The sequence below is a fragment of the Mustela putorius genome, unplaced genomic scaffold (assembly GCF_011764305.1).
Source record: "Mustela putorius furo isolate JIRA1106 unplaced genomic scaffold, ASM1176430v1.1 tig00000281_pilon_pilon_pilon, whole genome shotgun sequence".
NCBI classification, from domain to species: Eukaryota; Metazoa; Chordata; class Mammalia; order Carnivora; family Mustelidae; genus Mustela; species Mustela putorius.
Genome location: NW_025421343.1, coordinates 29,839,521 through 29,856,752, shown reverse-complemented (window position 1 = coordinate 29,856,752; position 17,232 = coordinate 29,839,521). Strand labels below are relative to the sequence as shown.

Genomic DNA, 17,232 nt, shown 5'->3' with positions numbered 1-17,232 from the left:
GTAAGTATATCCTTCCGTACATATTGATCAACTTAAAAAAAAATAATCGATGTAATTCACCATATTTATAGACAATTCAAGAAATGACACATGATCACTTCAAAAGATACAGAGAAAGCATTTCATAAAATCCAAGCGTAATACATGATTTTTTAAAGCCTTAGCAAATTAAAAACACAAAAAAACCTCCTCAACTTGGTATGAGGCATTTACAAAGGAAGCTACAGCTAGTATCATTTCTACTTCTGAAAGACCTCTACTTTAAGAATGAGAAAAAAAGAGGGCATATTTAACCACTTCAATCAATCATGTTGGAAATACTAACCAGTACTTAAGAGAGGAGGCAGGGCAGGGCTTAGGGGCTAAGCATACACATTGGAAAGGAAGAAATGAGACTGTTTTTTCATTCACTGACCATATGACTGTATATAAAGAAAAATCCAAAAAGGCTATGTAATTTTTCCTACACTGATCTGTAGATCAATGGATTCTCAATCAAAGCCCAGAAGTTTTTCATTTTGTTTTATTTTGGGCAATGCAGACAAGAATCAATAAATGTATTCTAAAATTTATGTGGAAAAGCAAAGGAACTAGAACAGCCAAAACAATTCTGAAAAAAGAACAAAGTTGGAAAATCTGCACTACCAGATTTCAAGAAACTATGGCGGTACCAAGGCAATAAGATACTGGAAAAGTATAGACACAAACATCAGTTCTACAGAATAAAGTCCAGAAACAGTACAAATCAAATACAGTCAACTGATTTTTAAAATGCATACAAAAAGAATTAAATGAAAAAAGCAGTCTTGGGGCGCCTGGGTGGCTCAGTGGGTTAAAAGCCTCTGCCTTCAGCTCAGGTCATGATCCCAGGATCCTGGGATCGAGCCTCACGTTGGACTCTCCGCTTGGCGGAGAGCCTGCTTCCTCCTCTCTCTCTCTCTGCCTGTCTCTCTGCCTACTTGTGATCTCTGTCTGTCAAATAAATAAAATAAAATCTTAAAAAAAAAAAGGCAGTCTTTAAAATAAACATCATAGGAACAATTGGATATCCACAGGCAAAATAATAAACTTCAACCCAAATGCAACATAAACTTAAATCTAAGAACTAAAACTATAAAATTCCTAGAAGAAAACTGCATCAGATCATTTGTATTGTACTGACCTTGGATTAGGCAAAGATTTTTTCTTAATCACACAAAAATATATATAAAGGAAAAGGTTGACAAACAAGTAAGACTTCATCAAAATAGAGAACTTGTTTTTTCAAGGATACTGTTCAAATGAAAATACAATCCACAGATTGATAGAAAGTATCTGCAAAACACTTACTGATAAAACTGAATGCCCTTTTTATAATAAGACTGGGTATTTCGTTTCAGTCATGTAATTAAGTTACCTAAAAGCTCTTAGCTAATTTATCAGGAACTAGAGACTTTCACAAGAAACAGAAAATATGGGGATCCTGGATGGCTCACCTGATTAAGCATCTGAATTTTGATTTTGGCTCAGGTCATGGTCTCAGAGAAGTGAGATCGGGCCTGTGCGGGACTCAGTGCTGGGCAAGAAGTATATTTGCAATTCGCTCTCCCCCTCTGCCCCTCCCACCTGCCCCACCCCCATGTGCTCTTGCTCTCTTTCTAAAAAAAATATTTTCATCAGAAAGTAATGTTGATTTTATGAAATGTCTTACAGTATAAAGATAATGATTCACTAATGTGGTATGTATTATGGTTTTTAACCACTCATGGTCACAATTTATTCTTCTAACATATTGCATGATTTTGTTAATAAATTTATTTAGGATTTTCCTATGAGACTGGTATGTAATTATCTTCTTCTTAAAAATTTTATTTATTTATTTGAGAGAGAGAGTATGGGAGGGGGGAGAAGCAGACACCCACTGAGCAGGGAGCCCAGTGTGGGGCTGAATCCCAGGACCCCAGGATCATGACCTAAACCAAAGGCAGACACTTAACTGACAGAGCCACATAAACATCCCTGTAATTTTCTTTTTTAAGCTATTTTTTTCAGGTTTTCTTAATACTGGTTTCAAGTAAAATCCTTGGTAGCTTTAATACTCTCTCTGTATTCTAGAACAATATAAACAGCTTCAAGTAAATTTCAGTAATCTACAAAATCATTAAAAGCAAGTAGAGATTTGATGCACTGTATATCTTTCATAGAGTTCAGGAATCCGAGAGAGCCATAATAAAATGGAATGAAAACAGTCAGGAGAGAAATGGATAAACCGTCAGCCCTTCCCCCTTAATCCCTACTATACTCCTCATTATCTGTTCCAGACACACCCAACAACAAATGGTAAGGGAGAGTTTATCTAAGGATCACATATTACTTCTATATCAGGATCTAAATATCCATTGAAATTTACCTTTCTGTTGAAAGTATATGAATTAGCTTGAGCAAAAATTCACTGAATATTTGAGGACATGTTGAAGAAAGATGCACTTGTAACCGGGTAAGAAATTCTTGCATAGCCTGTGTAGCTGTTGGACCAACCTGAAGAGAATGGAAAATGTTTTACTTATAATTTTTAATGAATAATTCTATAAATGTTATCAAGTGTGAAATCAAGCACTATACTCCTTTAACTTTTCATATAAAGAACAAAAATATAAACAGTGATAGCAGAAAACCAATTAATTTTTTAGGTCTGAACATATTTAAACTGAAAATCATAAATTCTAGTATCAATAACTTTATCATTATGGTTTAGAACTTACAGGTTTATAGAACTCAAAATAGAAAAAAACACCTGAATTACACAAGAAATGCCTTCATAATGCTTTTAAAAGTACAAAGAACTTTTGCACTGATTTTCACAAACACCCTTATCATCCATTTCAAAACAGAAGCACTCAAAGAGGTTAAGTGATCCATAAATGGTCATGCTTATAACACTACCATGAAAGAAAAAAAAAAAGCAGAAAGAAAAAGCTCTAAAGGTAAAAACAAACCGGTACCAATTCAAAAATGCTTTCCCAAACTTCTGTCTCATCAATGAAAGAAATGATGAGAACCACACTAAGTAACATGAGGTATGTCTTCGAGCGTTTTGTAACACCTCTCCATGTGATTTTATTTTATCCCTATTTGCTATGCTCATAAAAACCAACAGTAGTTCTGGTAAAATAAAATGTAATATAATTCTTGAAACTGTTTTGAAGTTAGACAAACTTAACTTCTAATACTGAGCACATAAATCATAGCATGCTTAACCAAACTTCCTGCATACAATGAAGAGATCAGTGGAAAGTCTGATTTTCAGTAACTTTACTATGCCTTTTTTTTTTAAAAAAGATTTTATTTATTTATTTGACAGACAGAGATCACAAGTAGGCAGAGAAGCAGGCAGAGAGAGAGGAGGAAGCAGGCTCCCTGCTGAGCAGAGACCCCCCATATGGGACTATCCCAGGACTCTGGAATCATGACCCCGAGCTGAAGGCAGAAGGCAGAGGCTTTAACCCACTGAGCCACCCAGGCACCCCTACTCTGCCTTTAAAAAAACAAAAGCGGGAAGAAAACAACTCTATTTTATACAATAGCATGCTCTCCAATACCTAGATCTACTGCTAGTAAGTTGTGTAATTGTAGACAATGAAGATAACACATCATTTCTTAAATGTAAAATAATGAAGTTATTACAATCAACGATCCCAGGAATCTTCACATTCCAAATTCATATATCTCTATATACAATAATCCCTTGATAACAGGCCTCTGGCCCCACCTAACTATAATAGTTTCTGCTCTTATTGTCATCCTTGTGTCATTTGTTTTATTGCGATCTGCAAAATGAAAAGTGTATGTAGTATGAGAGTACTGACTAAACATATCCAACAGAATTTAAGCTGTAAGAAGTTAGAGACTTGGTTTGGTATGACTTATATCACCAGCATCTAGAACAATACCTGGACCCAGCACACAGAAGCCTCTTAAAAGCTTGCTGAATAAATGAAACATTAGAAAGGTAAATGCTCATTAGCTAAATGAGCATTTGTCTAATGGCAAATCCAGAGAAGAATTTAAGAAGGTAAGTTTAAAAAGACAGTTATGTTGCATACCTGCACTGAAAAGACACCATCAACACAAAATACATATTTTACATAAAAAGAAATAAAATGAAGTAGAAATATTTTACAAACAGTACAGTGTAGCAAGACATTAATTGATATAAATGAAGCTTATAGTAAGACTAAAAATGTTTGGAAGTTCTGAGCAATACTTCTTGTTATTTTTTCGTTCAACAATATATTTAATATTTCAAAATAACTAAGGTAAATTACCAATCTTGACATAGAGGTCATTAAAATGGTACATTATTTGTAAAACCTTTATTCATTCTAAAATTTCTGAAATGCTTCCTTTTCAGGTATTTTTTCATAATGTTTCTTAAATCATCCAAAATTAATGCCAAAAATACATACCTACATAAAAATCCAGTAAAAATTCAAAAGAAAATATACTACCTCCTATGCTTCAGTTTCAATATAGCTATTATATATTATACAAAACATTTTATATTACATTAATACATAAAATACTAACAATACCTTAGCAATAAAAATTTTATATATTAGGTACATTAAGTTTTTCTTTACGAAAGTGTTTATTGAATAATCTGGGCCTATCACTAGTTTTCAAAAGTCATCGTACCTGTGGACTGTGTTGATTTGTTCCATGTGGACTGGTGCCAGAAAGAAATTTCACCAAGACATGAATCAAGTTTGGATCTGAAACCAGCAGATGAGCAGTACTCTCCTGAGTTGTGATGGCATTGCTTGAACCCGCTATAAAACATTAAAAAAAAAAAAGCCTTTTACAAATGGACCCTTAAACGAAAGAAATAGAGTATATAAAGTCTCTTTTGGTTTCAAGGAAAACTCACAAATTCCTGGAAATAAGGGGTTTTTTGTTTTGTATTGTTTTTAAGATCTTATTCATTAATTTCAGACAGTCAGAGAGAGGACCCCAAACACCAAAAAGGCAAGCGGGAGAGGAAGAAGCAGACTCCCTGCCGAGCAGTGAGCCAGATGCAAGGGATGCAAGGGCTCATGACTGGAGCCAAAAGCAGACACCTAACAGACTGAGCCACCCAGGTACCCTGGGAGTTAGTTTATTAAAAGGGTCTGATTTTCTACTGTATTGACTAAGTTGGGCTCATTCCCTATTTTCATCCATCTTCCTTCTCTTATCTATTAAAAAATAGCTGGTTTAATGTGCATCTTATTTAGTATAGAGTCAAGTGGAAAACAAGTAATTAAATACAGACCTTTTGATGAGCCTGTTCTTGGTAATTATTTCCCTCTTTCAAAAATAGGGGTCTACTTATTGAGTAATTCTTTTTTTTCTTTTTAATGATTTTTAAAAGATTTTATTTATTTATTTGACTGAGACAAAGTGAAAGAGGGAACACAAGCAGGGGGAGTGGGGGAAGGAGAAATAGGCTTTCCGCTGAGTAGGAGCCACATGCAGGGCTTGATCTCAGGACCCTGAGATCATGACCTAAGCTGAAGGCAGACACTTAATGACTGAGCCACCCAGGAGCCCCTCTTTTGGGTAAATCTCAATGCTGCTTTCTAAGATAAATCCAGGCAACAACAACTCACTTTTGCACGTCAGAAGTATAATGGCTGTACACTGTTAAATGATACACACGTTAAAACACCAGTTTTCTGAACGGAATAAAATATCCTTTGAGTTAAATCTATCTTTAATATGATGAGACACTGATGTTTCTGATCCCATATTTGGAGAACAGATTCCAGACTAAAAAAAAAAAAGGAGTAGCACTTTGATGCTAAACAGTGATTTAAACTGACACATTTTATCAATGTGACAGAGCTTTCTATTAATGAAATTAATCCCAAACAGAATGGGGATGAAATTTACCCACCTCTTATCATAATGTATAGACAGAATGATTTCAATTCATAAATGGCTAGTCTTTACTGTCTACTGTGAACTTTTATCCCTACCTCACAACAGTCTTGAGAATCCCAAATAAAACCCAAAACTAAATGTGAAAAATAAAACTAATAGGCACTATAGAAGATAATGTAGGATTATTTTCATGACTTCGGGATACATAAAGCCTTTAAAAGCACTAAAAGTTCTAGCCAAAAAGATGCAGAAATTATTTTACTATCTTAATTATAATGAAGAAAATGGGGTGGAGTAAGGAAAGCAGAAAACCTATTACCACAATCTGAGAAAAAGCAATTATATTCTATGAATAGAGCTTTTAGATGGGCTAAACTAATCATGCATGTTCTTAATATAATAAATCATTTTTTAAGCATAAAGCTACTTAAAAAAATAACATAAAACAGTAAACATTTGATTTTTGTACTCTAAAAGCAATCAGTTTCATTTTAATAAGTAGTAAGCTTTTAGAAAGCAAAACCATGCTAGAACTCATGCTGGTAGATGAGAGTATATTATCAAAGTAAGAACAAAGCCTAAGATACATAAGAACAAAATCAGGAGAGGTATAGTCAAATAAGGAACTTCATCTTCTCATGACTGCATCACTTCTTGGAAAAATCTTAAGAATTTGAGAGTAAGAATAAAGAGGTATAGGTCCGAGGCTTAAAGGAATAAATGTCTGCACTTACAGTTAAGCTGCATATTTGTCATAAGTGTTAGACTGTGAAGCACAAGGCACCAAGTCCGGAGCAAAGTGTTGGGATACCAAGCTAACACAGTGAGAAAGCTGGTTATTGAGGCTAGAGAGAAAAGAAAAAGGGGAAGAACTTTTAATTAAGGAAAATCATACATTTACTAAGAATTAAAAATAAAACAAGCAAATGTAAAATTATGACAGTTTCTTTCAATCAATTCACTACCCAGTGTCCTCAAAAACATTGAAATGAAAAGAATTCCCCATTAAATATCTCTAAAAATTAAGAGTTAATAATATTTTATGGCTAAGTTTAAAGCTCAGTCCACAACATATAAACTGTTATCACTATAAAGTGTTGTCCTTTTCAAACTACAGGCACCTCTACCACAACATAGATTACTTTACTAAAAATCTTCAGATTCTTCAAGACCAAAACCTGAAAATAGTAGAGCGGACTGGAAAAACAAGAATGAGGTAACACCGCTGAAAACCAATGCAACTTTGCAACAAAAGCACAAACTAGAATAATTAGGTTACTTGCAAGGCCTGAGTCCAAAGTGCTTATGGCAGCTGGAGAAGCCAAAGAAGTTATTCAAAATGCACGAACATAATACAGCCCAGATTCTGCTCTAAAACCCCCCTTCAAAAACGGCTGACTCCAGATTTCAGGCTGAAATACACAAAGACTGGAATATTTATCACACTGAAAGCTGACAAAAGCATAATATGTATATAAAGACAACAACAATTAATAAAGGAGCACCTCACTGGCCACAAATGGCAAAATTTCAGCATCAATAAGCACAATTATAACTAAAACAAAAAAATATTTAAAAAACCATAAACTTATACAGATATTTATTAAAGAAATTAAATGATCATGCATGTAGACTGCTTGTGAACCAATTCAATTTAAAAATTAAAAAAAAAAAATCTGGCATTTCCCCTTTCTCTATCATACAAACTACCAACAGAGGGTGACATAATAGCCTATGAAAGGGATTTACTCTTTACGGAAGTATTTCAACTAAAATAAAGTGATAGAATTAGACTACCATTTTGAAGCCTCTAATGAATTATTAATGGCATGAGCATCACTGTCTTAAAAATGTAAAAAGAGAGGCAACCTAGGAAACTGCCTTTAAAAAAAAATCAGATTAAGCTCCAGGTCTAACTTCCAATTTATAGAAAATCGATAGAATATCATGAAGATACAATCACTAAAAATTAGGACCCTGGAAATCCTGAAAGACAAACCCAAACTTCTTTGATAAATGGCTTTGTTAAGGGGATAAAAAAGACATGAAGGGAACCTATACACATTAAGAGGGATTAAAGAAAAAATTAAAATACATGGATCTTATATGAATCCCATTTGAAATTTTAAAAATTTTGTAACAGTTGAGGCAACTGGAAATTTGAATATGAGCCAGGTATCTAACGACAATAATGAACAGTTATTTACCTTTTTACTCATCAACTCTTGTTTATGTGTAACATTTTCACAATAACAAAGTTGAAAATAACAATGGGAGCACAGTTTATTATTATTATTAGTGCAGTGGAAGAGAGAAAAACCCATTAATTACCAGGGCTGGCTCTTGCCAAGACAACACAGATATAAGTGGGACAGTGTGAGCAAGTGGGGCTGTCACTGGGATGAAAGACAAGGCTACGAGAGCCATGCAAAATACAGAATGCACCCCTGAAAGGGAGAAAGCACCAGAAACAGATGATCGCTTATACTTTTCTTAAAATGTATCAAAAAGAGATGTCTGCAGCCAGAACAAAAGGCTAATTCTATTTCTGAAAAAGGATATTATTTTACTCCCATTATTTTCACTCTTGGATTTGTCAAAAACAAAAACAAGAAAACCCCAAAAGCTAACTAATACAATTTCCACAGGAAATGGGACATCCTTCTCCAAGTTATCAATTCTCTTGGAGCTGATACACATTTTTGTGAAATACCAGTGCCAAAAGAACAGATCATGAACAAGATGGTATTTTCTGGAAATACAAAGATTAACACTGCAAATTTTAGTTACACATGGGCACAAAATAATACAAACCAGAGAAAAGGTTTTTTGTTCTCTTTCCTGAAAATTATTAAGTCAATGTATAAAAAAAAAAGTTTTTTTCCCACTAAAACACATTATAAACCAAATGACAAAGATTAGGTAATATTAACCTAACTGTTGCCTTTTAGGTTTATTTATGCTATGTTAATAATTTTCCTTCTAATAAATCTTACCCTGATTTAATGAAATGACAGGTACTCGATTAGCATTATATAAAAAAATGTCTGCTCCATTTTCTTTGTTTCCAGATGAACTAGAATTCAGGCTCAATGTGAGCCACAACTGGAGAAGTGATTCCAACTGAAAAAGAATAAAAAATTGACAGGGGGGGGGTGGGGACCAAAAATACCCATTATAAATGAAATACTATTTAAACAAAAATCTTACGAACGAATCCCTTTGAGTAATTAATTTTTCTATTAAATATTTCCTCCAGTTACTTCAAGTCAGTTGGCAAGCAAACATATCTTAAAATTCTTGATGAAACAAAATTCAAACTTAATTAAAATTTATAATTTACCTAATACATATAGTTTTCTAAATTAAAATAAGTGATTCAAATCTTTAAATACTGGTGTATGTAAAACATATAACCGGAACTACAGTAATAAATCTTAAAAATCATAAAAATTATAAATAACCTATCACTGAGGATCTGTGGTTACCAAAGGATATCCAATATTTTTCCATCTGAGATAATGAATCAATCATCCCTGTCAGATTGAGAAAGATCTCCCCAGTTATTTTCATCTTTTACTAGGCTGGCAATAACGTGTAAAGATACACCATTTCTCCTGAAGTCATACCTGCACATGATGGACTTGAAGCATGGAAAAAAGTTTGTTGAAACAAACATTTAACATTGGGACAGATGATAACTGTATAATAAGCTGGTTGGATTGGTTCGCTGCTTGTAAACCCACTAGAAGTGAATCATCTGTTCCAGTGGGAGACTGTGATACTGAAAATTAAACACAATTATGATTTTATCACAAAGTATCAGGAGAAATGCTCACTAGCTATTAGTATGTACAGGTAAGTGAAAATCTTAAAAAAACTTTTTAATTGCATTCCTAAGAATGGTTGATGATTATATTATTTGAAAATTTGTTTTTACAACATTACCCAAAAGTCAAAAAGATAATCACCAATGAGAGAAGTTCCCCAATTCACAGCATTGGTCCATCAAAGGAACAAAAACCTTACTCTCTAGCAATTTTTATTTTCTATGTTTTTCTAATTAATAAATTAGGAAAAGGAAGAAAAATAAAATTTTGACTACTTCTTATGGAAGTAGTTTTAGAATAATTTAGACTCAAGTCCATTGATTCTTAACTTTGATTATACATTAAAATTATCTGGGAAGCATTAAAAAATTCTGATGTCCAAGTTACACACCAAACTAATAAATGAGTATACATTCATGGGGAGGAGAGAACTATATGAGCTCTGAGAGGTTTTTCATATATTTAAGAGTTATTATATTAAAAGGGGGACACAGTTCCGAACAGGACAATAATCAAAAGACATAATATGAAGAGAAACATAAAAATTACAAAATCATCTTCTAATAAGTTGTTTTAAACAAGAAATGTCTATCAAAGAAAAGGACTACTTAGGTCAGTACTGAGTTGCTTGTGGCTGTGGAGAGGCTGGCCCAACAAAAGAGATCCCTCCATATATAAGAGATAAGATACAATAATACTAGTGTACCAATACCAGGATAATAGAACACTAGACCTTTTCTTCAGTTTTTCACTTTTCTATACACTGCCTAAGGTAAGAAATAAATGATAACCACAAAGTGAAAGAACTCAATTTGACACAGAAATGTCTACAAACCCAAATTTCTCTAATGCAGCATGAACTCCCTTTCACAGGGGAAGAACATGATGCTCTTCCACGGTTTTAACTAGTACATCTACCCTTTTACTCACCATGCTCCAGAGAAGATCAATAATTTGTAGGCCTAAGAAAAATAAAAACACCACTATCTCCTTAGCACAGCTCCTCAATTTTCTTTGTGAGACTGGCTGCTATCTATCTTCACTGATAGGAGGCGATCTACCCCAGTCTAGTGCTCTTCTTCAGCAAACGACTGCCTAATGATCAAAACAGGCAGGCCGCCTGCCTGCCTCACAGCTTCTGTATCAGGCAGGCCCACTGGTTTAGATATGGATTACGGCTACTTCATTGCTACAAAGTCAGAGTTGTGTAGTTACAACATATACTGTATAGCTGAGAAAGCCTAAAATATTTACTATCTGGTTCTTTATTAAAACATTTGCCTTCCTTTGATGTACATGATTAGGTAGTAAATCCTCTCAGTTCAGCAGTTCCATAAGGCCCATAGATATCTCTTCCATTCTAGTCTTTGAGGACGATAAAGATGCCACGGCAGTAGTGCCCCCTTATCTGGGGTTCCGCTCTCCATGGTTTCTGGTTTCTGTTATCAGCAGGCATTGCAGTCAGGTCAAGAGTAGCCTAACACCCCATCACAACACCTCCATCATCACTTCATCATGCAGGCTTTTATCATCAAATATCACCACCAGAAAGGTGATTTTGAGAAAGACCACATTCACATCTTTACTACCATATATGATTGTAATTATTTTATAATTGTTGTTTATTTCTTACTGTGCCTAATTTATAAATCAAACTTTATCACAGGTATGTATATAGAGAAAAAAATATGGTATATATAGGTGTCAGTGCTATCTGTGATTTCGGGCATCCACTGGGGGTCTTGAAATGTCTCTCTCCCAGAAAAGGGGCAATTATTGTATGTAAAATCCCACTTTATCATAAATGCGATGCAATGAACTCCCAGGCTAACTGCTAGCTAAGCAGACAACTCATTAACCTCACAACACAATAACAAAGACAACATTCAGGTTTTTGGACTGAATGTAAGCATACTACTACATGGAGGTATTTTGTTCCCCCTCCACTTTCCCAATTTATTAATTAATACTTTGTCTTATTTCTCAACTTGCTACTAACTAGGTGAGGGAGAAGTGCTATATATATACGTAGCCCACTCAGACTCACACCATACATGGAATTTAAAAATCTGTCCTTGCTGAATGCACTTAAAAATTAAGAGATAAATGATTCATGGCAATACTCTAAGAATGGTGATTTGCACTTACAGGTAGGAGATGTATTTGTTAATGCTTGTAAAATGGAATCTGCTTCCAGGGTAGACATCATTTTCAACATAAGTTCTGCTTGCTGTTCAAGTCCAACTTCAAGGCGAGCATCTAGGGCTACAAAAAGCAATTCAAAAAAATAGAGCTATTTGCTAATTGTTACTCATGGCCTACTTCCTACAATAAAATTTTGACATCCAAATGCAAAATAGGGTAAAGAGTGTGTCCTCATGTCAGAAAACCTGTCAGAGAGTATCAGCCACAGCAGGTACAACATCTGTGCAAAGGAGGCTAAATGAAGTAATGATAATGAAATGAAGTAAGTTAAGGATAATGAGAACCAGGTTCCTCAAAGTCAGAGAAAAGAGATACAAATATGGAAAGGGAGTAGGTTAAAATGAAGTCTAGGTAATAATACACTGTATGTTAACTAACTGGAATATGAATAAAAATTTTTTAAAAAGTAATAAAGTAAAATGAAGCCTATAGAGTTAGATTAGTCAAATATATGACATGAACTCAAAGCATTCTAGATAAAAAGGCAGATACAGAAATATAGATGCAAATGTGTGTAAACACACATGTTCCCTAGATCTGTCCACCAAGAGGGCAGAGAAACAGCCACCAAAATAGTAAGTATACCTAGCACCCAAATTTTGGTTTCTTAATCACATTCTTCCATTAAAAGGTTTTGAAAAACCTTCTCCTTGCTGAAGTAGTTAATTCCCAGTCTGGGGAAGGAAAAGGAAATGATGAGCCTGGGGCATCTTTTTGTGCCAGAAAACAAGGAAGTGCTCAAAGAAAGAGGAGAGACAGATAAGCAAAGGGAGATACATCCCACTGGTCAAATCTGGGACAACCAGAACATCAAAACAAAAAATGAAAACACTGTGATTGTACTTAATGTCATGGAACTGTATACTTAAAAATGGTTAAAATGGTGTATTTTACGTTGTATTTTACTTTAATAAAAACTAAGCAAAATAAATAACAGATTATGACCCACTGAATAAAACAGGAAATCATGGATGTACTTAAAAATCAATGAATAGACTAATTAAAAAAAAAAAAGTTTCCAAGTATCATTCGCCCACATCCATAAAAGTTCTTTACCGAGGGGAAAATAATAACTTTACAATGGAGAAGACTGGCACAAATCTCCCTAAATCAAGTAATTAAACTTCAAATCAATGATCAGGGAACAAATTTAAATTATAAACCAACTAACAGAATGCATTAAGAAAACCTGAGCATTATACTTCAAATACTTTTGGTAATGATACATGACCACAATCTAATCATGAGGAAATACAACACAACCACAAATTTTGAGGGACATTTTACAAAATAACTGGCCTGGAATCTTCAAAAGCATTAAGGCCATGAAAATGAACTCTGAAATGCAGCAGGCTGAATGAGACTGAAGATCTATGACAATTAAATGCAAGGCATCATTTTGCTTTCAATGCCTTTGCATAAAGGACTTTATTTAAACACAACTGCTGAAACCTGAATGAAGTGTAAGTGTTATGGTACTAATGTTAATTTCCTAATTCTGGAAGAATGTGCTTCCTGAGGTGCCCGGGTGTCTCAATGGGTTAAGCCTCTGCCTTTGGCTCAGGTCATGATCTCAGGGTCCTGGGATCGAAACCCCACATTGGGCTCTGATTGAGCAGGGAGCCTATTTCCCCCTCTCTCTTTGCCAGCCTCTCTCCCTACATGCGATCTCTGTCAAATAAATAAATAAAATCTCTAAAAAAAGAAGACGAAGAAGAACAAGAAGAACAGTAGCATGACTTAAAATTTAACACACTTACCCTGAGATACTGAAACACTAACTGTCTGTGATCCATTCTTCTCTGTGTTTGCAGGTGGCTTTGCTACAGGAATTCCAAGACCTCCAATGTAAGGGTTATAATTGTAGGTGCCATAATCAGCACCCCAATAGTCATACCATGTACTGCTTATTGGCTTAAAAGAGTGGAAAAAAATGGTGGTTAATTTTACCTCTTCACCAAGAGTGACATTATTTACACTTTCTAAACTCAAATAGGGCTACAAAATAAACATTCTCCCTACCCTTTAAATCACTAAAACGTACATACGATCTTAATGATCTATTGGAATAGAACAGTAATATTCTCTTCATTTTATACCAAACTTTTAAAATACCTTATTTATTTAGAACCTGAGAGATAAAATCAGCATCCTTTAAGAAAAATCTCTTACACAAAAAGCAGCGATATAAAATATTAGGGGTATATCTCTTTCAGAAAACATTGAAGCTAATACAGAAGTAGAATCTGAAATAAATTGGCCTTAGAGGGGCTTAAATGCTGCTTGCAATTTAGTAACCTATAACTAAATTTCCCCATGCCTATTACTGGTTCTTACTAATATATAAGACAATAATAGTGGCAACATTAATAAAAGGGTACAATTTTTCCTTATACTATTCTATTGGTATTATAAAATAATTACCAAAGGGCCTATAGCAGAATAATGAAATTTTGAGAACACTCAATAATGGATTGCATTTCATGATAATATGTGTACTTGGTTTTAAGTGATTAAGCCAAAAGTATAAAATGAAATATTTTAATTGCAAAGAACAGAGAATCATACCTTAAAAACTTTGGCTGCAAGGGGATCCTTTTCCAAATCAATATCTAAAGGATCAATGTCAACTTCCATTAGATCTTGAAGTAGCTCAAGATCAATTTCTTTATCTTTTTCCAAAGAAGAAAGAGGAGGTGCACCTTCAAATAATTGAAAATGATTTTGAGAGAGTATGCAACATGAAATGTAACCAATATATTGCTTTTATTTATAGAAAAAGTTATTTTACTTGTATGTGACATGTTTCTATTGCTTTAAAAACCTCTTAATTTTTATAGTTGACAATTAAACATCAGTAAGTATACAAATGTATCACTCTGGAACATAAAAGAAAAACACCATGCAGTAATATTTGATTTCTCTGGGAAAAAGACCATGGAATTAGCTCTTACTGAATTAGGCTGCATAAACTTTGTTACTGAAAATAAACATTACCCACTGCTAGAATGAACATTACTCATTTTACTGCCTCCAATATGTAAAGCACTGCATTACATCCACAATCAGAAAATGATACCCAATATTAAAGGTTAAAGCAAAAAGAATTTAAGTCATATGACTATTATTCACCTTTTTTTTTCTTGCCTTTGATCATCTTTATTCAAAATTAGCTATCCAAAATGATTTGACAATTATACAAAAAACAAATTTCAGTTTTTATACAGCAGGCTTTTCTTCTATGGTAGGTTTCTTTTCTGCAGATTTCTTCACAGCTGCTGGCTTCTTGGTAGCTGCAGCATTTTTGTTTTTGTTTTTTTCTGCAAAAGGTTTCTTCTGCTTCTTCACACCCTTCACACTAACAGCTTTCTTTCCCTTCTTCCCCTTCACAGGCTTTTCTTACCTGGAACCCTCTTCCCATCTGACTTGGCTTCTGAGTCTGTTGCCACCTTATCCACCCAGAACTTATGACTCTTAGCCTAGCAAGGAATGGTGTTCTGGCACATGATCTTTGCACAGGGGTTTAGCTTCAACAGGATTCTTGGGCTCTTCAGTGGATTCTTCTTCAGGACTCTGCAATGAATCCCCTGGCACGGTGCTCAGAGGGCTCTTTGGATCTCTGGGCCTTTCAAGGTTCTGCTAAGTAGTGTATTAAGCATCTTGTGCATGGGAAGGTTGTAATTCATCTTGAAGGAGGCAGTCTTATGCCAAGTGCCATAGAGATGGTCTACTTGCAGACTACTTTCAGTCCAAATGCAGAAACATCACACATGCCCATCAGGGGCAAGTTTCAAAATGTTCAATTTGCCTACATTAAGTAAAGTAATTCCAGAGATGGCTCTGAAGGCCATGATGATACCAGTGTCCTCATTATAGATGATGCAGATCCCCTATGCTGGATACAGCGATGGTTTCTCATTTTACTCTTGCCAGCTCTCATTCACTAAGAGTATCATAGACTTTTCCGATACCATTCTAGGCTTTAAGTTTTTTAAGCAATATAAACTCCTTGGTCCTCTTGCAGCCACCAACTTTATCTACAAACACCAAAGGAAGTTCAGGAACTTCCTCAATACCGTGACTTTTAGAAATGACCAGTGCTGGTAAGGCCAAGGCAGCCTGGGCAGAGCAAATGGCGTATCATTTCCGTGTCATGTTCACTCTGCGATGCCAACGGCACCAGATTTTGTCTGGTGCAAACATGCATGCCCCACAACACATACTTCTAAAAGCACCCTTGGCAGAACAGTGAGTCCCACTACCTCGAACTCTGCCAGTATCCCAAGACTCAGCACTGGTTTATGACTTGTTAATTCACTAACAGCTGTGTGCTGTTTTTGTGCAAGCTGGTATGAACAAAGTTCACAAGATCAGGTCAAATGGGAGCCTTGAACACAGGAGGCAAAGTAACATTCTTGCCAGATGATTCCCCTTTTTTCAGAGTACGCTGATATCAGTGATGAGCACACGCCATCATAGGGGTAGGAGACAATCACGCTCTAAACCTGGTAGTTCCTATAGGAAAAGTTGCTAATCACCTTATTTTTCTTTTCTGAATTAGAAATTCTTTTGCTCTCAGAGATGTCTCAAAGTTCATAACTAAAGTTCTATGCCTTAAATAAACCTTACTTTCCCATCCTTCTCACCCCTTATTCAACATATATTTATAGAACACCTAGCACATGCCAGCCTATACTAGGGTATGAGTATGTGAAGATTAATAAACCAAATTTCTACTCTCCAATAAGTTAATCTAAGTCCAGAGTGAGGATACACTATAGAAATTAAATCAACTATACAGCATGATGAGTGCTATCAGAAACCATCTAGAGTAGAAGGCAGCACCAAAGGCAGTCTCAACACTGCTGCTGGTAGTGGTGGAAAAAGCTTACTGCAGAGGGCAAGCTTTCTGTGAATCACAGATAAGGAGTTCATCTTGCAAATAAGAGAAGGAAATCTATTTCAGATAAAGGGAATATCACATAAAAAGGATAAAATTATGAGAGAACGTTAGGACTGAGAAGTGACCAATGGATGAAATAAGCACAGCCCCAGCAACACACACAGCAGTAACTAAAACACTCTTCAAGAAAAAGGGAGCAAAGATTGCATATGCTAAGATACACATACAGTTTTTAAAAAGGCAGAAAACAAAGAAAAATACCAGAAAGGCTGGATCTTAAAGAGTAAGAGCCTTTAACCTTGCTATCTTCACCAATGAGTATCTTTAACTGTTTTCTAGATTTTCTTGAACACAGCCAAATCAGAGCATATCAAAATAATTAGGACATTATGA

General features: G+C 34.8%; 1 protein-coding gene and 1 pseudogene across 11 annotated transcripts in view; both read right to left on the bottom strand.

The window, feature by feature from the left end:
- Window positions 1-17,232, bottom strand: part of BIRC6 (baculoviral IAP repeat containing 6) — a 227,342-nt gene that overhangs the window by 97,024 nt on the left and 113,086 nt on the right. For all 11 annotated transcript variants that reach the window (XR_201180.3, XM_045079285.1, XM_004777910.3 and 8 more), the window contains 8 exons: window positions 14,505-14,638; window positions 13,697-13,850; window positions 11,880-11,996; window positions 9,531-9,685; window positions 8,898-9,024; window positions 6,636-6,746; window positions 4,675-4,808; window positions 2,390-2,517 (listed from right to left, as the gene is read on the bottom strand). Coding sequence is in view for 10 of the 11 variants with exons in the window: in XM_045079285.1 (XP_044935220.1) it covers window positions 2,390-2,517; window positions 4,675-4,808; window positions 6,636-6,746; window positions 8,898-9,024; window positions 9,531-9,685; window positions 11,880-11,996; window positions 13,697-13,850; window positions 14,505-14,638 (1,060 nt within the window). In the remaining variant the exon portion in view is untranslated. The remainder of the gene's footprint in view (window positions 1-2,389; window positions 2,518-4,674; window positions 4,809-6,635; window positions 6,747-8,897; window positions 9,025-9,530; window positions 9,686-11,879; window positions 11,997-13,696; window positions 13,851-14,504; window positions 14,639-17,232) is intronic.
- Window positions 14,648-16,871, bottom strand: LOC106004236 (annotated as a pseudogene).